Source organism: Phallusia mammillata, chromosome 2 (genome assembly GCF_965637545.1).
Source record: "Phallusia mammillata chromosome 2, kaPhaMamm4.hap1.1, whole genome shotgun sequence".
NCBI classification, from domain to species: domain Eukaryota; kingdom Metazoa; phylum Chordata; class Ascidiacea; order Phlebobranchia; family Ascidiidae; genus Phallusia; species Phallusia mammillata.
The window spans coordinates 1,383,663-1,410,905 of NC_137253.1; the positions used below are offsets into that span (position 1 = coordinate 1,383,663).

A 27,243-nucleotide genomic window follows, 5' to 3' on the forward strand; every position below is an offset into this window, starting at 1 on the left:
CTTGTTGCGCGCTGGTGCCTATTTGATTTGCGGTGGCTTCCTAAATGAAGTCCCACGCCTACATTTAAACCCCACCACTGTTTTGTTTTTATACATAGTGGTTTATTTCAATTATACATGACAAAAAAAACGTTTCATCACAAGCATATAGATTGCCGTGCGGCTTGGTACGCAGCAAACATTATCACTATGTACAATGGATTTTACACTTTTCAAATTTTTGCTGGAAGAATATTGTGGCTTTAAAGTCCACTGCAACTTGACGAATTATAATATGACGCGCACTGCACAGCTTTTATGCATTCGTATTTACATACTTACATGAAATATTTACATGAAAATAGTTTCAGTTTCGGCATTCCTTGAAACATTTTTTCACTATCGGAAAAAATGGGGTCGCATGTAAATGCTGATTTAATTTTCTTTTCAATTGGGGTCGCCTTGAAAAAAGGTTGAAGACCACTGCCTTAACAATAAGCAGTTCGACTCCGAAAATTAAATCCGAAACTCATTCCATTGTGGGGCACCGTTGTCGAATAAATTAAGTTGCAGCAAGACAGCTAACATCAGTGGTAGGATTCAATTTTTTTGTCAGCCGGTTTGATCACAAAAGTAATATTTTTCAGCCGGTTCCGTTACAAAAAGTCCATTGACAGTAACCAGTAATGCTAACCGGTTCGCTGATCTCATATAATTTAGTGAGACGGTTCTATAGAACCGGTGCGAACCGGCTGAATTCCACCACTGGCTAACATGCAACGAAACATAGCTAACTTGCAGCAACTTAGCGTTGTAACCTGCGTAGCTAACTTGCGATGCAGATAGCTAAGTTGCCGCAAGTTAGCTATCTTGCAAGGTTTTTGTTTGTTTTCAAAACGGCCTTAAGGTGCTGCAACTTAATTTATTCGACAACGGCGCCTAATATTCCATATTAAATCTAAGTGTGGAAGTATTGGCTTATTACTTTGTCATTCAGTAATATTATTAATATCATAACATTATACATGCTTACCTTTCAAAATTTTCAATGCTTTTTAATATTTTATAAACATTTGCAAGATAATGTAGCCAGTTTTTTAAATTATTTCCTTGCTAATGTTTGTGAATCAACATTAACTTATCAAATGAAAAGTTTAACATTTGTTTTTTGCAAAAAAAAACAAACTGTTGGTTTTGTTTCTAAGATTATTAAGTTACTAGCACCAAGATTTTAATTACAAAAATTACTTTTGCAGGGTTCACAGAGAAATTGGTAATAATTGTGACCACATTCAGGCTAACAATTATCGAGAGTTGCAGTTTACTTGTGGAAACTTGTTGGTTTGAAAATGTACAGATGGTTGTGTTTGGTTGGTGCAGCTTTGCAAGGTTTGTTGTTTTGTGATACTTAGCATATGGGGATCAATTATAACACTAATTTAAAATTCAAAAGATACAACATACGTCTAAAACTAGTTTCGAAACATTTTTACCTCATTATACTTATTCTCCATTTTTTTACTGGCATGAACGCACCATTATTGTAAGTTCATTTAATTTTTTGTCTTCATTCTTCAAAAAACCTAAGTTTCTCTCACTGCGAATAAACTCCGCAATCTAATTCTTTGTTTTTCAGATTTTCTTTTTCGAAATCGTTGTTCATGAGTTTGTGACAAATACCCTAAAAAGTTTGTGAAAATCAGGAATTTTGAAATTTCATCATCATTTGAAGCAGTAAGTTTATTTTTACATTTGTACAAATAATCGTCACTAAAATACAGAGATTGTGCACAAAGTCAAGAAAAACAAAACATAAAGTTTTTTTTACAATGAAAATGTGAATTTGTTTCACAATAATTTTGTCACTGACAAAAACTTTTTGTTTTGCAGCAAACTTAATCACTTGTTCAACTTTGCTTTGTTGTTTTGCAAATTCCTATCACTTCTTGCAATATATTCTCCTCGTCGTTCCTCAGTTAAATCCTCCGCAGTTTTGAAGGCTTCGATTGCTTTTGTGTAATATTCGATTGCTTCTTTGAATCGTGAAGTTATCTCGCAAACAGCACCAAGATTGTTTAACAAGATACCGTAGATTGAATACTTTGAACTTTTATTCCCGAACTTTGTTTCCATAAGTTTAAGTCCAAGTTTTATTGTTGCTTCGTTCGATGCCAAATCCTCGATGTTACCTTGACTCACTTCAATGTGACGCAAACACCGAACCTCCTCTAAACATCGAAATTCTTCGTTTATTTGAAGGTCGCGGATTTGCTGAATCATGTCACGCATCAGTGAGATTACGTGATTTCGCACGATTTCTCTGTTTCTTAACTTCGAAAATAAATCAGAAGAATTTTTCATCAAAAGCTCGATTGTTTTTTTAATTTCCTGCGCACAACCAACTACACTTATCGCTACATCGGATTCGGGATTTTTCTTCACATAGAAATCTGCGGAAATGCTGGAAAACAAAATGGCTTCCAAATATTTTCCTCCATTTCGACGTTTTTCGGCTTCGGCTTCCAAGTTTTCTGCAGTGACCACTAGTTGACTTTCGAATGACCTTGAAAGTTGTTGTTTTGTCGTTTTTGCTTCGTGGTACTTTTTTGTTTTTAATAAATCAACATATTTTTGTACGAGGTGATTGAAGTCGTCACCTTCATCTACAAATAAATCAAAGTTTCAAACTTAAAACAACTAAAAAAACAAATTGGTAAGTGCCGATAGGTGGCGTAAAGAGCTAAATAATTAGATTAGGTGTGAAACAGGGGTAAACCTTGTCAGAAACTTGGCCGAATGGTCTGGCGCGCCTGACCCATGTACATACATACAGACACAAAAAACGGGAGTGTCCTGGGTTCGGACCCCGGGAAAAAAACAGGGGTAGGGTTACGGACTGAAGTTAGTTTTCAAACCAGTTTTTTGCAAGATCTCATCCCAAACCAAACAGCTTTATTTAACCGTCACAATATTTACAGTATTTTTTATTTAAGACAATTTTGTTATTATTATTTTCTGGTATTTTTGTTTTCTAAAATTGAAAAATTGCAAAAACTTGATGTTATGCTGGCCAAGATTTTGTTGCGTCACAATGCTATTATTATTACAGTTAAAAAGAACAATTTGACGTTTTATGCAAAGCTGGATGCTGCTTTTCCATATATTTACAATTTTATGTTTACTACATCTTATGTAATGATTACCACATTAGGCCTTCCATTTGCGATATATTTATTTGATCTAAAATAGTGAACTAATTTTCAGTGCGTCCCCATCGTTACACCGGGAAATCAAATGTGTTCAGGCACGATTGAAAGAGCTACTAACACAGGAACTCACATCACAGGGCTGTTAATTTTCGACATGTGGCGCAACGTAGCGTTTGTTATGGCAATAATTGCTGGCTTAGAAATTTAGCACGCGAGTTCCTGTGTTAGTTGCTCTACCGCGTCCGATCTTTACACCAGGGAGTCGAACCGCTTGTTATATGGTTTAGGTTCGATTCGGGTTCAAATATTTATTGTTTATAGGCATTCGGGTTTTTGAAAACTTCATCTTTTATTTTTATTTCCAGTGTAAAAACATGCAACCTTATACCGGTAAACACATGAACTGGCTGTTGTTGGAAAACATGCAACCACTAAATTACTGCATATCGCAGCACAGTAGCAAAACCAACTTGAAATTTAACGGTCGCAGTGTAACGAACGAAATGGTTAACTTTGAACGACAAGAAATTGTTTGGTTTTGCGTTTATGCTTAAAACAAGGATATTTCTCTAAAGCATATAATGTAACGTTTCACACACATTTGGAACTGATAAAGAAATCACAGGCCGATTGGGCTAAAAATTGAAACAACAAACAAACAAACAATAAGAATTATATCCAGGGTTGCTATACCGTCCTTATTTCTAAAATTTGTCCTTATTTTTTAGGGCTATCAAGTTTGTAGAGCTCTTCTGGCAAATGTAATTTTATTCCGACGTTTCGACGTCCTACACAGGTCGTCTTCATCAGGGTTAATATCACCGTGAAAGCCTTGATATTATGCCTGGCAGTAATAGCCTATATTTTGAAGGGTTATGTCTTAGAAGAGTTCATTCTCTTTATTTCTAAATTATTTCAAATGCCCCACTTTTTGACTTGGGTCCTTCTTCTGTGTTACTTACAACAATTACAAGTCAAATCCCTGTTACAAGTAACAATAAACCTTGATCTAAGCTGTTGTGAGATGCACGAAGTATTTTCTACAAACAAGGAGTTGCTGCAACAGATTGTTTCTGGCCAAAATATTGCGGATGAAATATGATATGGCTCGTATAAAAGCAAAGATTTGTTCAAAAACGCTTGTTTCGTTTCGTATGAAAATTTAATTTTTTGATTGTCCTTTTTTAGTTTCAAGTCGATGGCAATCCTGATTGTAAACAACAATTTAAATAAAATCGTCTGTTTTTTGGCTATTTTGGCAAAATGTGCTTTAAAACGAGACCACCTGGCGAAAATCCGCTAAAATGAAGAAAAGTGGAATTGAAAGTGAAAAATAAATTCGGGCCGCCGCTACTTTATAGCTGATATTGGTTTTGGACCGCTGCATGTAAAGTGTTGCCTAACCCGCTCCAATGAAATGCTCGAAATGTGACAATCACTTATTCGAAGACTGGATTTTGGCGGTTATCTGTGGTTAGATAGTTTGTTTCGACACCGCCAGTTTTGTCTGGTTGCGATAAAAAGTCCTTTTTTCATTCGAAAGATAAAAAAATGACAGTTTAAATCAATGATGTTTTACTTAAACGTGAGGACAATTTTTTTTTAAATTTTTTTATAAATTTTAAAAATTTAAAAATTCTGGATTTTGGGAGGAAAGGAACTGGAATGCTTTTGTAAAAGAAGTTTGGTAAAACCTAAAACTTTAAAAAAATTGAGTCGTCAGATTCGCAACAATGGCTTTTAAACGATTATTACGTGTTTGTTTTTGATTGGTTTACCTGCAGGTTGCTGCGGCAATGTGTTGCTGGAATGAGCGATTTCCTTTCGTGGTGCAGTGGGGCGTTTCTCATCACCTTGTCCAACTGGAGCTAAACAATCGTAAAAAAGACATTTTTGACTCTTTCAATAGAGATACCCGGCTGCTGTGCCCTGATAATGTTGGGACTTCCCCTTATTGATAAGGAGGAGGAACTATTTTATTCGTTCGTTTTTTGTTTTTTCAACCAGATTTAAAATTATAACAAACAATTTATAATCGCACAACGCAAGACGTGTAAGTTGACCTGCAGTAACCTCTTAAACACACAGAAGCAATTGAATAACAGTGATATTTTCCAAACCTTTTTTAGATTCTTTGGTTTCGTTTTGTTTTTTAATTTCAACAATCATGTGACGTCAAACTGCTTCTGGCCATCTCACAAAGCGCTTGAACACGGGTGTGTAATTAATCCAGTTCAATACTACATGTACTGTACCAGATGACAGGTCGGGTAGCTGATCAGAGGCGCAAAAATCTTGTCACAAGTCGGGGCGATAGAAAGGGACATGCATAAATGGTGACACGTGGTTCGCATCAACTGAACCATGGTATACGGTTACCATGACACCCTCCACAAACAAAATGGCGACTTGCAAAGCGTTGCACTTAAGCTCGGGTGCCAGCGGTCGCCAACGGTAGTTTTGGTAAAAATAGGCCATCAGAGTCAGAATTTAAACGAAGCTCAAAATTGACCGGTTGCAAACAAATTGCCGACAGTCGAATTTTGGTTGACCTTCACAAGTTTCAATATATTCACTTGTACTTTAGAGATGTTTTAAGGGTTGTTGCATAGTAACAACACTTAGGTCATGCATTGTAGAATTTTTAGCTTAAAAACCTGGAAAGAATCTGCTAAAATTATAATGATTGGTGACAATAACCAAGCTAACTGTAGATAATGTGGATTTGTCAACCACATTTTCGCAGTTCAACGTTGATTTATTCGATGCAGTGTAGTTATAACTGCATAAGCCTTTCTTATAGTTATTCGAAATATTACAAACAAATTATGACACTCACTGTAAATTTTTGGGTGTTCGATGTGATGTTTCAGAAGCTTTGCTTTGAGGCAACGGCAGTTTAGCAAATAAATAGGCCTTTAGAATCATAATTTAAACGATGGTCAAAGTTCGCAGACACAGAGTTGTAAGTCGGGCCAGGTTCGTTTGGGGTTCGGCCTGTGTTTCTTCAAAAAAAAAAAACTGGCTTGATTTGGCCCTAACTTTACAGTGTGTCAGTATTTTGTTGAATAAATTAAACTAGCTAAGTAGCTAGTTGCTGGACCTGACTTAATGTCAAACAGCCCTAAAATAGTTTGTTCAGGACCAATTGTCTATAAATGTTTGTTGCGTTTATTTTCTTGGTCTTTCCTGAGGCTTTATTGTAAACGCTTGTCAATCAAACTTTCGGGCTTAAACAGGCAACTCTGTACAGACAGCCGAACTTTGTCTGACCTTCAGCGTTTATTGCATTCGAATATAGTTACTTAAATGTTCAAAAAGTATTAAGTTCTTGTTTTTTTTGTGGAATTTTTATGTAAATGGTGATTATGAACCAAGCTGTGGATAATTTTGGTTTTTCACCAGCTTTTTGCAGTTCTAGGCTGCTTTACTCGAAAGAGCTAAAAAGCATGTCGCTTTTTACGTTTATCTGGGTCTTTATTTTCACCATTAAACATATGGTTCCAAAGTATTTGTATGATTTTCACGCGTTTATTTGTGATTGGTTTACCTGCAGGTTGCTGTGGTGACGTGCTGGAATGGGGAATTTCTTTGACCAGGGTTCTTGCAGGTTTTGTTTCATCTAAACACAACAAAAAACCGTTTTTGTTCAACTTTGGAAACATAAAATCGTATAAAATCGTTTTTGTTCAACTTTGGAAACATTTACCAAGGTGCTGCGATCTGCTACTGGTGGGAATTTCCCCGTGTTGAAGATGAGGAGACTGTATATGCTCTTGAGCGCCCCCGGTTGGTTCACGCGGGTGTTGCTGTGGTGATTTGCTGGAATGGGAACTTTCCTCTGTAGATTCGGTGGAGCGTTGAACTCCGGTACTTCCAGGATTGTTGGAATCTAAATACAGAGATGACCTTAGAATGTGCTTAAAACTTGTTTGTGTTTATATTCCACTAGTTGGCGCAAACACAGTCGATTATGTTTTCAATTTCTCATACCCGGATGCTGAGGTTGGGGGGTTTCCCTTGAAACTTCCACAGTTGATGTTTTCGGTTGTGAGATTTCTATGGAGGTATTGGCCTCCTTACTCTCTGTTCCTTCGGTGGAATCTAAACATTTAACACAAAATTATCGGCCACAATGTAACTATCAACATTATGAAAAAAACTACAAGTTTAATGTATCTCATACCCGGCTGCTGTGACCTGCTACTGGTGGGAATTTCCCCTTGTTGAGACGAACCGTGCTCTTGTGCGCCCCCTGCTGGTTTGGTAGGTCGTTCCATTGTGCGACTAGATGTAGTAGACGGCACTGGAAAGTAAAACAGTTTGTTTTCAAAGAATAATTTTGTTTGTGGTGTTTAATATAAAGGTTTACCTTCAAAACGTCCAGTCCTTGGTGAGAAATAATGAAGCGGGACGCGTTGACTTTCGTTGGTGGATGGTTGGTTGACAACCATTTCCCTGGCAACACTTCCTACTTGAGAAAGTAGGTTTTCGGGGTTTTGCTTTTCCAACAGATTTTTTAATCCTTCTTTTATTTCAGTCATTGTGGGACGTTTTGTGGGATCTTGATCCCAGCATCGCTTCATCAGTAGTTGGAGTTGCTCTGCGATTTCTCTGTCTTCACCGACCAAAGTTTGTATCCAATCCTGTATATCTTGACAGTCCGGTCTTTTTCCATTCTCGATTAGTTGTAACAGCTTCCTTCGTTGTTCGCCTTCCAGACGTGGATAAGGAGCTTTACGAGCAAGAGTCGAGAAAGTTATCATTCCGAAGGAATATACGTCATGTTTCGTCTTGGGTTTGGTGGCTGGATCCTTCAGTTTTTCAGGAGCGGTGTAGTAGGGAGTGTATTGAAGCCTTTCTTTCTTGGTTCGTGCCAAAGGATTCACAGTTGCCGAAGTACTGTGTGTTGCCAGTTCGGCGGAGCCAAAGTCGCCAACCTTGCATTGAAGCTCTTCAGTCAGCATAATATTTCCAGGTTTGAGGTCCTGATGAATTAAACGTTTGTCGGGCAAATTGTGACAGAAAGCCAATGCTGATGCTATTTCGTGTAAAATGCGAACGCGCACAGCAAGGCCCAGTTCTTTGGATGTATCCATTAGTAAAGTTTCTAAATCTCCACCTTTGCAGTATTCCATCACAATTCCCATTGCAAACGACCATTGGACGTAGCCGAAAATTCGAACGACATTTTTATGATCTGCTTTCAGCAAATGTTCCATTTCTTCTTGAAACCTTAAGAATATTTCGATAAATATAGCTATTGTAGTTTTTGTATGTGACAAATCCTACATTTTTACAACGAGTGACTTTTTGTGCGTTGCGCCATCAACTTTAAATATTTTGATGGCAACTTCTTTCTTTAACCCATTGTGGTATCCAAATATAACATCCCCGAAACCTCCTGAACCGGCCTCAAACTTCTCAAGGTCACACGTGATGTCGCCACAGTCCAATTCCCGTAACTGTTAAATAACAAGACAATGTAGACATCATTCAATGGTTTAAATCGTGTTAGGTTATTGCACGAAAATCAATATTTGATTAAATAACTTTTAAATTATCATGAACTATACTCACTTCATTTGTTGATGCCATTGTAAAGTTAATTACAGTTTCACTAATTTTTTTCTACTTTTCAGCGATATTACTGCAAACAACAAAATACGAGATTTGTTACATGTTCCTGCATCCTTTTCCTTCATAAAATACTTCAATCTCCTGCTACCAATCGACACTGTGTAAGGCTTCAGTTGGTGCGTGACTTTTATAAACTTTCACTAAACTAGTCTAGCAAACAGGTGCGAGTTGATTGTTATTTACCGTTGTAAGCTAAACTCCTCCTTTTATGACATTTTTTGACAAAATGTAAATGTGAAATACAATTTACACACTAAACCTTCAAATGCGATTGGAACAATTTTTACCCAGTGCACTTCGTGGGTTTTCATGACGTCGTTTTATCAGACATCGTGAATTGTAACTGCTTCTTTGCAAACAAAAGTAATGAAAAGACAAATCAGCAACTTAAAGCTTTCGCCTCCAACTACAATGGAAAAATGGAATAAAAATAAAACTTCATGTTTCGCTTTAAATTGAATTCCTTCATTTTCAGCTTCTGTGCACAGAAGCAAAAAATATTTGCCAAATAGGCAATTCGTCCAAACCTTTGTGGCTGTCATCAACGTATGAAATCATGCAGTCACATATTTTGGCAAATAATAACGTTTAACGTGTGGTAAATGTGACTGTTCCTATTAAATTTTGGTAACCGTGAACGTCTCTGTTAAGTAATGATTGCTGCCGTAACTAAATCATGTGGTGGTGAATGCTTGGTGGTCGGCTGATTCGGTATAACGCCATCAATAGACCTGGAGTACTGTGATTTATATATGAATGTGCCGTGATCGCTGGTCTGCATCGACGCTTTAGGGCTGATCCCAGTTGTGAATTTATGTTCATCTTAACTGATACTGGTCAATCTGGCGATCCCCTACTATGAAGCTGACATGTGCAGCATACGAGGCAGGCAACGGTGCTTGTGATTCGACTTTCGGCAGATTCTCAACTGAGCCTGCGTAGCTCTTGGTAGAGCGCGATTCCTGGATAGACTCCTGTCGTGGGTTCGAATCCCACCCTTGCGACGGAGGTCAGCCGGCTAGATGCCTTCCAGGATTGGTAGATTGTGCAGGCAACCAGTGACGATGCGCATAGCGTCGTAAAGGCATTTGTCGATAAGATGGGTTCTGCCCCACACAGGAGCGCAGTTTTGGACTGGAACTGGAGTGACGGCATCGGTATTCCGAGGTCAAAATTCGCTCCAAGTTTTAACCGGCGACAAACTTCCGTGCTTGAAACCAACAACGTTCGGAAACGCAAAACAGCTTTTAAACTGTTTCGGAATTACAGCGCAACTAGAGGTGACATGTCAAACTAAGCTTGGCCTAACAACGCAACTGACGTTCAACATTCGACCTTCTCACAACACCTGAACAAAAAGCTTTATCGCATTCGTGCCCACACGGTGGCGGGTTGAAGCCACCAGACCGTGGACGGTGGAATTCAAATTGTCAAACTTTTAACACAGAGGTTCTGCAAATACTGGAAGCCATCCGACTTACGACTCTGAGTAACGATTTTGAATCAACAACCAACAAATTTCGATTCGCAAACAGTTGTTTTCCGATCTACTTCTCCACTGTTTCTTAACTACAAGTGATTTGTGGAAATGGAAAAGTTGACTGACAACACATCTGACACATTTGAAACTCGATATTTTTTAACACTTTGTCTCACAATAAAGCTTCATTACGTTCATGCCAAGACGGCGGGTTAAAGTCACAGAGCGTAAAGCGGTAGACTGAATCAAACAAACCTTTCACGCTAAAGTGAAAGACAAAGTCAAAACAAAGAATGTACCAAGGCGCGGCGAGTCCGCCGTCGAGCTGCTTGCCTCACAAAGAGCTTTACGTATTTAGGCGCTGTCGCAAAAGCAATGTGTTTTCCCTGTAAGCGGAATTGAAACCTGAGGGAATATTTCATGTACCTGATAAACGCCGTTCACCTCAGTTACGCGGATGATATCACCCTTATAAGTAAAAGGGGAAAGTTAATGCCAGTCCCCATGTCTGTATCAGGGTTGTAAGTCTGGACTTTTCGGGCCAGGTTCGGGCTTAAGTTTCATAAAAAACGGGCTTGATTCGGGCCTGACTTAACACTCTGTGTCAGTGTTTTATATGTATATGTATGTATATGTATGTATATGTATATGTATATTTAACTAGCTAATTAGCCAGTTGCTGGACCTGATCTGAAGTCAAACAGCCCTAAAACGCCTTGTGGCCAATTGTCTATTGTGTTTGTTGTCTTGGTCTTTTCAGGGCTTTTATATATAAGCTTGTCAATCAAACTTTCGGGCCTAAAAGGGCTTCTCAAAAACGATTTGGGTTTGGGGTCGGGTTTCGGGCTCCTTTTTCAGGCCCGTGTTACAACTCTGTATATGAAACTAGACTTTTTCACAACATCTGAACAAAAGCTTCATTGTGTTTCTGCCCAGACAGCGGGTTAAAGTCACTAAACTGCGCGACCGTGGAATGTTTAAAGAAAAACGATCCACGCTTAACTGAAAGACAACGTCATCGGCAACACTAGGTCGAAAACAAGAACGCTATTTTTGTTAATTTCTAACGCACCCTTATGTCTACACAATATGTCTAACACAAGTTTTGAACTATAATTAAAACAAGTTTTATTTCTAAACACAATATTGCTACCACTTCTGATTAAAAGTTTTTTTTTTTTGAATAACCGTTAAAAGTGTAGAAAATGTTAACACTCTACACTCGTGCTCAGATCCAACAACAAATTTAAATCCTTTCGTTCTGTGGTTCTCACCCACGATCTTACATTCACCCCGAGCGGTTTTGGAAGATAAATTTTTACCCCTATATCTTTAACACAATAATCCTACATACCTAAACAGTTTTGCTTGTTTATCTCCAAAACAACGTCTGCTTAGTCGGTTTAGAATCTCTGTTTTATAGGAAATTAACAAAGATTATAAGTGGTTAAGTGCGACTTTGAATTGATTTATTTTGTTGCTCACTGGATTACAACATTTTCTCTCAAAGCTCAAAATAATTTTTAAACGTTTTATATTGCAACAATAATTTCAGCCGTCAGGTTTGTTCCTGAATTAGTCGTGTACACAACAATATCCATGCACAGCACAATAGGCTAGTTTACAACAGGAACTAATTGTTGTAACGTCGTTGTTTTAAAGAGCCATACAGGGTCGATATCAATTTTTGACCATTAGAATTCGGTATTACTTGTATAAAAGTTGTATAGGTGAAATAATACCTAAACGTGGAATTAAAAGCGTTAATTTCTACTCTTTGACAGATTTTACTTGACAATTTGCCTCACAATTACCACAACAACATTCGACAACATATTTTTCGTTCTCGTCGATTTAAATACTACATATCTGATATGAAACTGCCTCAATTTACAATTAAGTTTACCACACCTGCTTTGCGTGACTTTAATATTTCGCTTATCCGATCTACGGTGTAACAGTGACGTCATAGACAAAACGCATGCAACATGTTTGCAAACTTTTACTGCGGGCTATGTTACTATTTAAGGTAAGTTTTTTTTACATTTTTGGCTGCTTTTAAACCCCTTTCCACTGCATGTGCATGATTTACTTTATCAAACTTACAAAATTCTGTATGTTCCACGCAGTACTTGTGTGTTTATAAAATGTGAAGTGTAGAACAAAATATATTAAATGCTTTGTTTGTTTGTGTCAGACGCGTATGACCTGTTCATAACATTAGTTTAATTCTTATTAAAGGGAATAAATAAGTTAAAGTTCATCTAAATCGGAAAAGTCACAATGTACGAGTACAACCAGCTGAAGGAGGAAGTTGCTCAACGATCTACTGCGATCAATACACAAATTTTGTGATGTATAATCATTTTACACTTTGCACTTTGTTGTGAGAAACAGAAGTAAGTTGTAATGGATCTATGTACTTGCAGTGAGCAACTAAGCAATTTACGCTCGTGGGCTCCGCTCTGTATTTTGTTCACGCTTTGCCTAAAGTTTCTGCGCGGTTTAATTACATTCCTTAGTCCCGTTTAAAGTCTCTCGTTTTCGTGTTGCTTTCCTCAGTTGTAGTTTTGCGTTTTTCGTTGACATTTTGTGTAAACTTCTATTTTACATTACAGGACTTATACTGTCGATCTCTGTTGTTTACAGCTAATAAACATTATTACGTTTATGTAGTCAATTACTGCAAATTTAAACAACGGAGGATATCCGATGGACAAGTTGCTTTTACGCCCGAACACTTTGACGATGGAACCTGAAGCTCCAAATGCTGGCAGACACTTTACGCATTGGCTTCGCACTGTTACAGATTACATTGACCAACTCTCTGAAGGCGAAAACACCGTTACTGCCGCTCACAAGAAACGAATTATTATAAACTGTCTATCACCTGATGCTTTGTCTTGTGTAGAAGATGCCGATTCTTTTGAGATATCGTCGTGGCACTAAAGCGAATATACGTAAAAAAGAAGAACAACGTATTTGCTAGATATCTACTTGTGAGCCGCATTCAAAATTCCGACGAATCCATATCTGAATATCTACGCGAACTGAAAACTCTTGCCAAAGATTGCACCTTTACTTCTGTCACTCCTGATTAATACAAAGACGACTTAACGCGAGATGCCTTCAATAATGGTCTTTCTTCTTCTTCGATTAGGCAGCGTCTTTTAGAAATTGAAGATTTAAACCTACTTAAAGCCGCCGAAATCGCTGAAAATCTTGCCAAATCACAGCAACAATCTCTCTTGATGGGTAAAAATTCATTAGTTGCTTCGGCACCGTCTAAAAGCGCCGGCAGCACTACTGAAAACGCCGGCGGCCGTACTGAAAGTGCCGTTAGTTCATCTGCTCAGTTGTACCACGATGCTCCTCTGGCCACTGCTCGACGTACAAATGAACCCCGGGCAAAGTCTTGTTATTTCTGCGGTGGTGCAATGCATCGTAGCCGATCTGCTTGCCCGGCTCTTGAAGCTGTGTGCTATAACTGCGGGAAAAGAGGACACTTCTCTCAGGTTTGTCGCAGCAGTCCCTCTTCTAATCAAAGCAGCTCTTGTTTCCGTCCCACCTCAGCTGTGTGTTTTTCTGCACGACGCTATATTTCAAATGCTTTCAAACCTCACTCTCTCGCTGGGGCTCCCCTAAGTCCGGGTCCCGCTCTCGTAAACGGCTCGTTGGAGTCTAATCCAGTGAAAGTATTGATTGATTCTGGTGTCTCCGGTAACTTTATTAGCAAACAGGTAGCTCAGTCGCTGACTTTTCGGTATTTTGAAAGACCTTTGTGCTGATGTCATTCTTGGGCAAGATTTTTTCCAGAGACATCAAGAAGTAACTTTTTCTATGGGAGGCGCTGAACCCCCGCTTCGCATCGCGTCTCTGGGCGTTTCTTTGTTGGACTTACCCGCTGCAACGCTCAAGCCTCCTCGACTTTTCGAATTTCTTTTGCCTGGTTGTACACCTAGTGCCGCTCGGTCTCGTCGATACAGCAAAGAAGACTTGCGCTTTATCAATACGGAATTAAAACGGCTTCTGAAGTCTGATATCATTGAACCTGCCCGTTCTCCTTGGAGAGCGCCGGTGTTAGTCGTTTCACGAAGTCACAAGAAACGACTCGTCGTTGACTATTCTGTCACGGTCAATAGATATACTCAGTTAGATGCCTATCCTCTACCTAAGATTGAGTAAATTGTAAATTTAATTGCTCAAGATCGATTCTAGAGCTGTCTTGATCTCCGTTCTGCTTACCATCAAGTTCCATTGCTGGATAACGAACGCCCGTATACCGCATTTGAAGCGTGTGATAGACTTTATCAATACAAACGGCTTCCTTTTGGCGTGACGAATGGCGTGGCTGCCTTCCAACGCGCCATTGATGATTTTATTCAAGACAACAAGTTGCATGAGGTATACGCGTACCTTGATGACATCCCCGTTACCGGTGCTACGTTAGAGGAACACGATCTCAACCTTCGTCGTCTTTTTGAAGTTGCTCGCAAAAATAACATCACTATAAATCAAGAAAAGTCCAGAATTAGAACAACTACTTTGGACTTTCTTGGTCATCGTATTTCCTTCAATGAAATTCGACCTGACCCAAATCGTTTGCAGCCTTTATTAGAGTTGTCACCTCCAGCTTCACCAAAGGAACTGAAAAGAGTACTAGGAATGTTCTCTTACTACGCTAAGTGGATTAAGAATTTTTCACGACGTGTAGCCCCTCTCTTGCAATGCAAAATGCAAAAGACTTCCCGCTAGACGATGATGCCGTTCTATCATTTAACGATTTAAAAGACGAGCTCGGCAAAGTGACTCTTGGTGCAATTCTTGACGAATGTCCTTTTGATGTGGAAACAGACGCCTCTGATTTTGCTGTAGCTGCCGTCTTGTCGCAAAAGGGACGACCTGTGGCTTTCATGTCTAGTACACTTAACTGTTGCGAACGCAATTACCCCGCTATTGAAAAGGAAGCCTCTGTTATTATTGAAGCTGTAAGAAAGGGGCCGGCATTTCACTTTAATCACGGACCAAAAATCGATCGCTTACATGTTTGAACGAAGAAACCGGGGCAAGATTAAAAATGTTAAAATGATATCGTGGAGATTACAGTTGGGCCAATGTTCCTACGATATACGCCATCGACCAGGTACACTGAATATTGTTCCAGATGCGTTTTCTCGAGTATGTGCGTCTTCAAGATCTTTTTGCACTGCATGAATTACTCGGACACCCTGGATACGCCCGTATGTATCACCTTGTGAAATCTCACAATTTGCCGTATACTAGTGATGAAACTAAATCGGTTGGTAATAGATGTCGCGTGTGTGCCGAACTTAAGCCACGTTTCTACAAGCCTCAGGCAAGAGAACTGATAAAAGCTACCAAACCGTGGGAAAGGATCAGTATGGACTTCAAAGGTCCAGTACCTGGCCAGAATCCTTATCTTAATCGTTGTAGATGAGTGCAGCAGGTATCCTTTTGTTTTTTCTTGCAAGAGAATGACTTTGTCCACCGTTATCGATCGCCTCTCCAACCTATTTTGCCGTTTTGGTTTTCTTGACTATATTCACAGCGACCGAGGAACTTCTTTTCTCAGCGAGGAAATGCGTCAATATTTATATAAGCACAGTCTTAACTTCTGACCTGGCACCTTGTCCAAACTCTTCGAGCTCTGCAGAAGATAAGATATCTTCATCTGAAGATGACGTCGCTGTTGAAGTGGACAGTCCCGCGCCCCTTGAATCTACTGAATCGGCTGACTCACCACCTGGTATTCGTCGTTCTACCCGTGAACGAAAGTCGCCTGCTCGTTATGGCGAGTGGACTGTGTAGTTAAATATTGTGGTAATGTTTTGTGAACATTATTTTTTACCGAGGGAGAATGCAGTAAGCTACTAAGCAATTTACGCTCGTGGGCTCCGCTCTGTATTTTGTTCACGCTTTGCCTAAAGGGTTATTTGTATTCCTGCGCAGTTTAATTACATTCCTTAGTTCCGCTTAAAGTCTCTCGTTTTTTTTTACATTACAGGACTTATAGCGTCGATCTCTGTTGTTTAAAGCTAATAAACATTATTACGTTTATGTAGTCAATTACTGCAATACTATTGTGCTCTATATATTAAAACATAGATTTCAGAACAATAGGAATGCAAACAAGCAAGTAAATTTGTCTTTAAAGGCCGATCCACCCACGATGCGATAGATGCAATTTTTTTTGTCGCAAGGCCAAAAAAATTACGTCATTTCCGCCCTCCAGCGACGAAAGCGACAAAATCGCAAAGTTCAACGGTTCTCTACAAAATCGCGGTCATCGCAGAGGTCACTGCGATTTCGAGTCCAGGGTCTTTGTGTTGTTGGTAAACAACGAATTGGAGAGTTTCAAAGCTGTAGTAATTTTGGCATTGTTTTGTGCACAGAAAAATAAAAAAATGATTTCATTTAATAAAAAATTAATTAATCTAGTAAGGGAACACCCCGTGCTGTACGACAGCAGTCAGAACAACTACAAAGATGACAATTTGAAGCAAAACGTTTGGGCAAAATTAGCAGTTGAGTTGGAAGAAGAAGGTAATTTTAAACTAGTGTAGAATTATTATTGTTTTGTGTCTGTTAGTTAGTCTTGTTTTCTTGTGTTTATGTTTGACAGAATGATTGACAAAACGTAATTGTCTCGTTTTGTTACATATGGAAGTTACATGTTGCTGTTTATAAAAAATGGATCCAGAAAGTATAGGCTGGGTCCTAGTCTCTGTTCATCCCTGTCTTCGAAAATTGGTTTTACCCAATTTTTCCTACACAATTATGCAGGAAATAGCTATATTTTTTGTTCTTTTGTGTTTAAATAATTGCGGTTACCTTTTTCTTTGTTTATTAAGTTTTGCCAAACAAATTGCTCAAATTTGAAAGTGCAAAGAGGTCTGAATTTCTATTTCTCTTTCCATGCTAATGTATTGGTGCTTGTGCAGACGATGTTTGGCATTTGTTTGAATTTGAAATTTGCTTGGAGCTTCACTGGTAGTGAGGGAAAAACGAACGGTACCTGGCCGTATTTTTAGTTTTTATTCACTCGTGGCGCGCTTGTTTAACGCAAAAATCGCTTCGTGTGTGCATGAAATGTCGCAACCATCGTAATGGTCCAGTTATCGCATTCATCGCAATCGCATCCATCGCATCGTGCATCGGCCTTAAATGTGGCAATAATTTTCATTATAGAGTTAGCTTATTGTACTTTACACCAAAAAAGGTGAAAATATTCCCTTGATGCTTAGAAATGTCAAGTTGTTGGTTTTCAATGTTTTTCATCCAATTTATTTTGCTTGATACAGTGACATAATCCACCAACAGAAAACTCAAAATGGAATTAGATGAGGCTTTATTCAAATGAAGAAGTTTTCATTGAAATAAGTGATAAATCTTTCCTTGTGCAAGAAGAGTGAAAAGCAGATGATTTAAACCAGGTTTGTTTGGATTACTCTCATAAACATTTATATATTATTATGTGTCCTCTTCCTAAAGAGTTCACATATTGTTTTTGTCCTTTTATTCTGTTGTTTTTTTGTTCCATGCATATGTTCGAGTTAGGGTGTTTCAAATTTACTCACAATTTACACACATATTAGGTAAATTAGATCCTTTCTAAGTTTGACCCAAAATGACCCAGTGGTTTACCCGCAGGCTCCCAAAATGTTAAATTTTACAAACAGATTTACTAATTAAAAGTACATGATGCAGGAGTTTCATGCTTTGTTGGTTGGTGCATTGCAAAGTGTCCTTCAGTATTTTGTAACTTTCAGTTCATCCATTTTCACCCCTTAACTCAAAAAATACAAGCCCAACTGTGCTGGAATTTTGAACAGTTGTTTGTTGTGGGTAGCTTGCAGGAGGTTTCTGCTTGACGAACAAACAGACGTTTTACTAGGTGGTATTTTCAGTAATTAGAAATAAGCTGTTTTTGCCAGCAATGCTACATGTTTTATTACATTAGTTTGCACTTTTTTAGTTTGAGCGTAGGTTTTACACCTTTGACATGATAAACTCGATAACTGACTTGTCATTCCAATTGGTAATTAACATAACTGTAACAAACTAGACATCTCCTAAGCTGTGATAAATTGTCTTTAAACTGTCATTGTCAGCTTGGGCGCTGCACGTTGAGTTGCTGAAGGTCAACTTGTAGGTATCGCAAAACAGTTTGAATGATTTTTTGTTACAACATAGCTTTTTTGTGTTTGACAGACAAACTTGAAAAGCAATACCTGAGTAATGTCTAACTTACGCAAAACGATAGTGTTTAACACTAAGGACTGTGTCAAAAGGCCATAAAATGATCAAATAGCTGCCCCAAAGCGAGGACTATTGTAGGTTAATGAGAAACATTTTCTGATACAAATTTAAGTACAAAACAATTTGTTATGTATATGGTTGCTGCAAAATCGCTATAGAAAAGCCACCCTTTCTAGTTTCTTCCACAAGCTTATGTAGTTGGGTACTAACTTGATTTGGTGAATTTTGACTTGTTACAATGCTAATGTTAGTGACAAAAACTTTCATAAACTAATCACAAATGATTTTACTAACTGTTCTTTTACATGTCACTTGTTTACTATGTTTTGATTAAAGATTCTTACAGGACTGTAACCAAGATTTTAATTTCAAATTTACTTTTGCAGGGTTCATGGAGAAATTGGTGATAAATGTGATTATATCCGAGCTTCTGACAATTATGGAAAGTTGCAGTTTACTTGTGGAAACTTGTTGGTTTGTAAATGTACAGATGGTTGTGTTTGGTTGTTGTAGCTTTACAAGGTTTGTTATTTCTTCCTGACATTTCTGCCGTGATAAACGTATTCTCCAGTTTTGCACCAAAACTCTTTTACTGTGACGAACACATATTTGTAAATTTGTGGGACATTTTATGATGTTTGAAAATGATGTTTGTAACAAATGACCTGAATAATTTTTAGAAAACAAGTAATTTTTATATTTCATGAACGTTTTCAGGTAGGTTCGTTACAGTTAAATAGGATTATCGGAGTAGAGCCTAGAATGGCTTGGAAGGCGCAACGTGGCTTGAGGTAATTCACTCGAGTTGATCACGATTAACCCGTTGATAAAATCTCAAGGCTTGGTTAGTTATTGTCTCTTCTCTATGCTGCCAAGAGCACCCAAAATCCGTTCTCAGGATAATGTTTTGGTAAATTCTAATCTAGATTGTCGCAGTCTTTTTAGCTACCCGTCGGCTAAATTATTATGCAGTGGGTCTAGAACAGGGGTGGGCAACCTGCGGCTGGCGGCCCGCGGGCCACATGCGGCCCTTGATGAACGGTTGTGCGGCCCGCAGGGACACTTGGACTTCAAACGTACTGGCAAACGAGTCCAATTATTATATATTTTTGAGCAGATTAATCCTCCGGTGCTATTTTTCTGCGACTTGACAATATGCTGCGAGAATCAAATGCGAATTTTGTTTGTAGTAAGGCATTTTTGGTATGCAACGAAGCAAAATCACCTTTCGTTATATAAAGGTGCGGCCCGCGATCTAATTATCGCAATCGTACTTGGCCCCACAGTGTCAAAGGTTGCCCACCGCTGGCCAAGAAGTTCGTTTGGCGCGATCTGTGCCTCCAATGAACAGGTGAATGTTTTTGTTTGAAACTTGAGTTATCACCGTACCACACAAAACTGGAATTGCGTTTGGCACAGTTAACCATCGGTTGATCTAACGCTTACCTTTGTTTGATAGCTCTAAACAACCATCCCTGGCTGGGGCAACTGAGTCGCCTTCCTGAGCGCCTTCCACGTTAAGTTTTGAAGGTCTAATCTCTAATGAATCGAGTCGCCTTACGACGTGCTGAAATTCCAGGGTTTTCTTCCGAATTATATTTTTAAACCCTGAGTTTTGCATTTGGACGTAATCAATTGCTGATAATGACACACAGAGCGTTTCTTTGCAAAACTGTTCCTGCTTTTCAATATATTATAAACACTTGCAACATTATAAAGCCGGGTTTTGACTTGGTGTGGTAAAAGTCATTATAAAACACAAGTTGTTTGACTTAATGTAACTGCATAGAGTCTCTATCACCCTCATGGATGCCGTTTTGTGTCCAAATTAATACAGCATAGCGAAAAACACATAAATTACCAGATTTTTGCAAACTGGTGAGCTTTAACGCGAATTTGATTGGCAAAATGGTTTTAACTGTTTGGCAAAAATCAAATAATTTATGTGTATATCCTGTATATATCCACTGTGTTATTTTGGACAAAAAATGACGTCCAGGCGTAACAATGGATTGGACAACTTGTGTTTTATGATTACCTAATGTTTGTTGAATTCCAAATTATTACCTTGCTAATGTTGGTGACAAGAATCAATAACTACTGGTTTTGTTTCATATTGTTAAGGGTCCAGACCTAAGATTTTAATTACAAGTTTTCATTTGCAGGGTTCATGAAGAAATTGGAGATAAATGTGATTATATCCGAGCTTCTGACAATTATCGAGAGTTGCAGTTTACTTGTGGAAACTTGTTGGTTTGTAAATGTACAGATGGTTGTGTTTGGTTGGTGCAGCTTTGCAAGGTTTGTTGTTTCTTTATATTCAACTTATGGGGATCTATTATAACACTAATTTAAAATTCAAAACATATAAGATATGTCTAAACCAGTTTCAAAACATTTATTCTTCAATAAACTTAGTTTTCTTTGGATAACACCTCATTTTTGTTTCAAGTTTTTTTTTTAATTTGTTAAACCTACAACTTTCTTGGGGCAAATAAACTCCGCATTTATGACTAATTTTTGTTTTTTAGGTTTTATGTGGAAACTGATGTTCTGTGACAAATATCCTGAAACGTTTGTGAAAACGAGGAATTTTGAAATTTCATCAACATTTTAAGCTGTTATGAATTAAGCTTCAGGGCTGATCCCAGTTATGAATTTATGTTCATCTTAACATTTTAAGCAGTAAGTTTTATTTTTACATTTGTACAAATAATCGTCACTAAAATACAGAGATTGTGCACAAAGTCAAGAAAAACAAAACATAAAGTTTATTTACAATGAAAATGTGAATTTGTTTCACAATAATTTTGTCACTGACAAAACTTTTTGTTTTGCAGCAAACTTAATCACTTGTTCAACTTTGCTTTGTTTATTCGCAAATTCCTCTTACATAATGCAATATATTCTCCTCGTCGTTCCTCAGTTAAATCCTCCGCTGTTTTGTAAACTTCGATTGCTTTTGTGTAATATTCGACTGCTTCTTTGAATCGTGAAGTTTCGTTGCAAACAAGACCAAAATTGTTCAACAAGCCACCGTAGATTGAATACTTTGAACTTTCGTTCCCGAACTTTGTTTCCATAAGTTCAAGTCCAAGTTTTATTGTTGTTTCGCTCGATGCCAAATCCCCGATGTAATATTGACTCACTTCAATGTGATGCAAACACCAAACCTCCCGTTCACATCGAATTTCTTCGTTTATTTGAAGGTCGCGGATTTGCTGAATCATGTCACGCATCAGTGGGATTACGTGATTTCGCACGATTTCTCTGTTTTTTAACTTCGAAAATAAATTAGAATTTTTCATCAAAAGTTCGATTGTTTTTAGAATTTCCTGCGCACAACCCACTACACTTTTTGCTATAGCGGAGTCGGGATTTTTCTTCACATAGAAATCTGCGGCAATGCTGGAAAACAAAATAGTTTCCAAATATTTGCCGTCATTTCGACTTTTTGTGGCTTCGGCATTTAAGTCTTCCGCAGTGACTAGTTGACTTTCGAATGACCTTGAAAGTTGTTGTTTTGTCGTTTTTGCTTCGTCATACTTTTTTGTTTTTAATAAATCGACATATTTTTGTACGAGTTGATTGAAGTCGTCACCTTCATCCAAAAACAAATCAAAGGGTTGTTTAACAAAAATAATGAAGTTTCGAACTAAAAAATTACAAAAAGATCAAACAAAAATTGCCAATTCTGATAGGTGGCGTAAAGAGCTAAATTATTAGATTAGGTGTCAAACAGGGGTAGGGTTAGTAAGAGGCTGAAGTTAATTTTCAATCAGTTTTTTACAAGGTCTCATCTCAAACCAAACAGCTTTAATTAACTGTCAGAGATTTAACAGTTATTTATTTAAGATAAATCATTATTATTTTCTGGTGTTTTTTTTTCTTCTAAAATTGAATTGCAAAAACTTGATGTTATTGTTCTCCAACAAAGATTTTGTTTCGTCACAATGCTGTTATTATTATAGTTGAAAAGAACAATTTGGTGGTTTTAGGCAAAACTAGAAGCTGCTTTTCTCATATATTTACAATTTAAACAAACTACATCGTACATAATAATGAACTACATACACCATTTGCGATACATGTATTGGATTTAAATTTGTCGACTAATTTTAAATGGGTTTCTATCTATACACCAGGGAGTCGAACCGCTTGTCATATAGGTTCGGTTTCAATATTTATTGTTTTAAGGTATTCGGATTTTTAAAAAACTTCATCATTTGACGAGGCTGTTGTTAAAAATATGCAACCACTAAATTACTGCATATCGCAGCAGAGTAGCAAAACCAACTTAAAATAAAACGGTCGCATTGTATACACTTACGAACGAAATATAGTTAATTTGAAACGGCAATAAGTTGTTTGGTTTCCAATGAAAGTGCGATGATGCTTAAAACAGGACTCTGTTCCCAAAGCATAAAAACCGAAAAATAAATCAGTAGGCCGATTGTGCTGAAAATTTTAAACAACACGCAATAAGCTATATAGGCTATCTAACAAAATTAAAACTAAAATCGTCTAATTCTTATCGATGCTGTCAAAATGTGCTAAAAACGAGACAACCTGGCGAAAATCCGCTAAAATGAAGGAAAGTGGAATTGAAGGTGAAAAATAAATTCGGGCCGCCGCTACTTTATAGCTGATATTGGTTTTGGTCCGCTGTATACAAAATGTTGCCCAATCCCGCTCTAACGAAATGCCCGAAATGTGACAAACCCTTATAGGAAGATTAGATTTTGCCTGTGGTTAGATGATATGTTTCGAAACCAACAGTTTTGTCTGGTTGCGACAAAAAGTCCTATTTTCATTAAAAAGAAAAAAAATGACATTTTTCATCATAAGATTTGTCAACAAACTATTTGACACAAATAATACCCAAAGTTTTACTTAAAGGTGTAGTTAGCATTGGAATGTTTTTTGTAAAAAAAAGTCTGCTTAAAACCAGAAAGATTCGGTCGTCACATTTACAACAATGGCTTTTAAATGATCATTACGTGTTTGTTTGTGATTGGTTTACCTGCAGGTTGCTGTGGTGATGTGCTGCTTGAATGAGCGATTTCCTCTCGTTGTGCGCTGGGGCGTTTCTCATCACCGTGGCTGATTGGATCTATAAGCAAAAATGAAATGAAAATGACATTTCCAACGTGACTGTTTCAATAAAGGTTTTCTACAGACCAACAATGTAACTATCAACATAATATGGACAACGAAAAGTCAGCTTCATAACAAATCATAACAAACAATTTATAATCGTATTATGCGAGATGTGTAAGTTGACTTGCAGTAAAATATTGCAGCCCGATGGAGTGATGTGACGTATCGACAACCATTGGTGCTACTGATTGATCCAACAGCATGGTGGTCGTTAGTCCGCTTTCAATTGCCAGTCTCAGAGTAAGAATTTTAAAGATGGTCAAAGTTTGCTGCGGGTTGTAAATAAGTTGCAGACAATTGAATTGTGGTTGCATCGTAAGAATAGGTCGTGCATTGTACCATTTTTATGTAAAAACCTGGAATGAATCTGCCAGATTTATAATGATTGGTGATTATGAACCAGCTTGCTATAGATAATTTGTCCATCAGCTTTCCGCAGTCTCACGATGGTTTATTCGATAAAGCGTACAGTCATAACAACACGCCTTTCTTTTTCGCAAGCATTTAAACGAAGCTGCACTTCGTTTTCCATGTATATTAGATACGATTGTACACTGAGGACAAGCGTAACAACGCGCAAACTTTTCTAAATGAAGTGGCCAAGTCTGAAACTGGTTTCCAGTTAAAAACATCAAACCCAACAGGTTCGTTGTAAAATATCATGAATAAATTATGACACTCACTGTAAATTTTGGGTTGGAAAATTAGTGGTAATTCAAATATATGTTGGTGTATCACTGTCATGTTCCGTTTCCATGGTTACGCAAAAAATTGAGACTGACTATCGGAAGTTTCTTAACAGCTAACGCTCGTGTACCCTGATCGGCAAAGAACCTTTCCTTTTAAATTTATTCACGTCCACCAAGCCCGCAGGCTGCATGTTTGACACCCCTGGTATAAGCGCTCAACATCCGCGTTGTGTCGTCCAAAAGACCAAGAGGTGTAAAAAAGCAATCAATATGACTTGCAGACTGAAAAAAGTGAAAATTCGGTGGTGTAGCGATGTGTTTTGATACTTTTTGCAAACGTAGTTTATGTAAATATATGTCACGGTAAATTTGGTTTGCATAAGATTTTTGTGTTTTCACGCGTTTTTTTACAACGAAGTAGTCAGGTTTCGAAATGTTATTGATGTCAGAACTCGAGTCTACGGTAAGTCGAAGATTTTTTTATGAGTTAGGTTTTTGTTGATGTTTAAGACTGACACTACATTCCATTTAAAGTTGTTTTGTGGTTTTTAAAGGTCCACAGAAGAGATGATCCCTTTCTCTTGACCAAAATTTTTGATAAAAACAACAAATCATTTTCTTCATCATTTAAAATACGAACACCGCGCAACGTGTGGTGCATGCAAGCCCGAATCCGGAACGCTTTGGACTTATTGTTACAACATAGGTTTCAAATTGTTTTTGCCTACTTATTTGTGATTGGTTTACCTGCAGGTCGCTGTGGTGATGTGCTGAAATGGGGAATTTCTTTGACCAGGGTTCTTGCAGGTCTTGTTTCATCTAAACACAACAAAAAACTAAAAAAACGTTTTCGTTCAACTTTGTAAACGTTTACCAAGGTGCTGCGAACTGCTACTGGTGGGAATTTCCCTTTGTTGAGGATGAGAAGACTGTATGTGCTCTTGAGCGCCCCCGGTTGGTTCACTCGCGTGTTGCTGTGGTGATTTGCTGGAATGGGAACTTTTCTCTGTAGATTCGGTGGAGCGTTGAACTCTGGTACTTGCAGGATTGCTGGAATCTAAACACAAAGGCGCCATTAGAATGCGCTTAAAACATGTTCGTGTTTATGTTCCACAACTTAGCGCAAACACAGTCGATTAGGTTTTCAATTTCTTATACCCGGGTGCTGAGGTTGGGGGGTTTCCCTTGAAACTTCCACAGTTGATGTTTTTGGTTGTGTGATTTCTATGGATGTATTGGCCTCCCTACACTTTGTTCCTTCGGTGGAATCTGAAAATTTGTGATAAAATTATCGGTCACAATGCAACTATCAACATTATGAAAAAAACTACAAGTTTAAGTCAATGTATCTCATACCCGGCTGCTGTGACCTGCTGCTGGTGGGAATTTCCCCTTGTTGAGACAAACCTTGCTCTTGTGCGCGCCCTGCTGGTTTGGTAGGTCGTTCCACTGTGCGACTAGATGTAGTAGACGGTACTGGAAAGTAAAACAGTTTGTTTTCAAAGAATACTTTCGTTTGTGGTGTTTAATATGAAGGTTTACCTTCAAAACGTCCAGTCCTTGGTGAGAAATAATGAAGCGGGACGCGTTGACTTTCGTTGGTGGATGGTTGGTTGACAACCATTACCCTGGCAACACTTGCTACTTGAGAAAGTAGGTTTTCGGGGTTTTGCTTTTCCAACAGATTTTTTAATTCTTCATGTATCTCAGCCATTGTAGGACGTTTTGTGGGATCTTGATCCCAGCATCGCTTCATCAGTAGTTGGAGTTGCTCTGCGATTTCTCTTTCTTCACCGACCAAAGTTTGTATCCAATCCTGTATTTCCTGACAGTTTGGTCTTTTTCCGTTCTCGATTAGTTGTAACAGCTTCCTTCGTTGTTCGCCTTCCAGATGTGGATAAGGAGCTTTACGAGCAAGAGCCGAGAAAGTTATCATTCCGAAGGAATATACGTCATGTTTCGTCTTGGGTTTGGTGGCTGGGTCCTTCAGTTTTTCAGGAGCGGTGTAATAGGGAGTGTATTGAAGCCTTTCTTTTTTGCTTCGTGCCAAAGGATTCACAGTTGCCGAAGTACTGTGTGTTGCCAGTTCGGCGGAGCCAAAGTCGCCAACCTTGCATTGAAGCTCTTCAGTCAGCATAATATTTCCAGGTTTGAGGTCTTGATGAACTAAACGTTTGTCGGGCAAGTTGTGACAGAAAGTTATTGCCGTTGCTATTTCGTGTAAAATGCGAACGCGCACAGCAAGGCCCAGTTCTTTGGATGTATCCATTAGTAAAGTTTCTAAATCTCCACCTTTGCAGTATTCCATCACAATTCCCATTGCAAACGACCATTGGACGTAGCCGAAAATTCGAACGACATTTTTATGATCTGCTTTCAGCAAATGTTCCATTTCTTCTTGAAACCTTAAGAATATTTCGATAAATGTAGCTATTGTAGTTTTTGTATGTGACAAATCCTACATTTTCACAACCAGTGACTTTTTGTGCGTTGCACCATCGACTTTAAATATTTTGATGGCAACTTCTTTCTTTAACCCATTGTGGTATCCAAATATAACATCCCCGAAACCTCCTGAACCGGCCTCAAACTTGTTAAGGTCACATGTGATGTCACCACAGTCCAATTCTCGTAACTGTTTAATAACAAGACAACGTGGACATCATTCAATGGTTTAAGTCGTGTTAGGTCATTGCACGAAAATCAATATTTGATTAAATAACTTGTAAATCATCATGAACTATACTCACTTCATTTGTTGATGCCATTGTAAAGTTAATTAAAGTTTCACTAATTTTTTTCTACT

At 38.1% G+C, this 27,243-nt stretch overlaps 3 protein-coding genes across 4 annotated transcripts in view; 1 reads left to right on the forward strand and 2 right to left on the reverse strand.

Moving 5' to 3' along the window:
- Positions 1–1,666: 1,666 nt before the first annotated feature.
- LOC145212498 (uncharacterized) lies at positions 1,667–8,832 on the reverse strand. Its single transcript, XM_080080630.1, has 9 exons — positions 8,769–8,832; positions 8,481–8,653; positions 7,561–8,423; positions 7,375–7,494; positions 7,182–7,292; positions 6,898–7,080; positions 6,739–6,810; positions 4,967–5,056; positions 1,667–2,642 (listed from the first exon to the last, which is right to left on the reverse strand). The coding sequence occupies exons 1-9, from the start codon at positions 8,784–8,786 to the stop codon at positions 1,879–1,881; spliced, it is 2,394 nt and encodes a 797-aa protein (XP_079936756.1). The 5' UTR covers positions 8,787–8,832; the 3' UTR covers positions 1,667–1,878.
- A 7,727-nt stretch (positions 8,833–16,559) lies between these two features.
- The window catches only part of LOC145212503 (uncharacterized), a 130,574-nt gene continuing 119,890 nt past the window's right edge, over positions 16,560–27,243 (forward strand). The window contains exons 1-2 of one of the 2 annotated variants that reach the window (XM_080080636.1): positions 16,560–16,872; positions 17,631–17,762. The gene's annotated coding sequence lies outside the window, so the exon portion shown is untranslated. Of the gene's footprint in view, positions 16,873–17,189; positions 17,763–27,243 lie in introns of those variants that run through there. The other variant, XR_013856723.1, reaches the window with a different exon arrangement.
- On the reverse strand, positions 21,259–27,066 carry LOC145212499 (uncharacterized). Its single transcript, XM_080080632.1, is given in 8 exon segments — positions 21,259–22,201; positions 23,329–23,373; positions 25,140–25,256; positions 25,333–25,494; positions 25,596–25,706; positions 25,794–25,913; positions 25,980–26,842; positions 26,900–27,066. Coding segments are annotated over 8 exon segments (2,184 nt in total). The 5' UTR covers positions 26,902–27,066; the 3' UTR covers positions 21,259–21,437.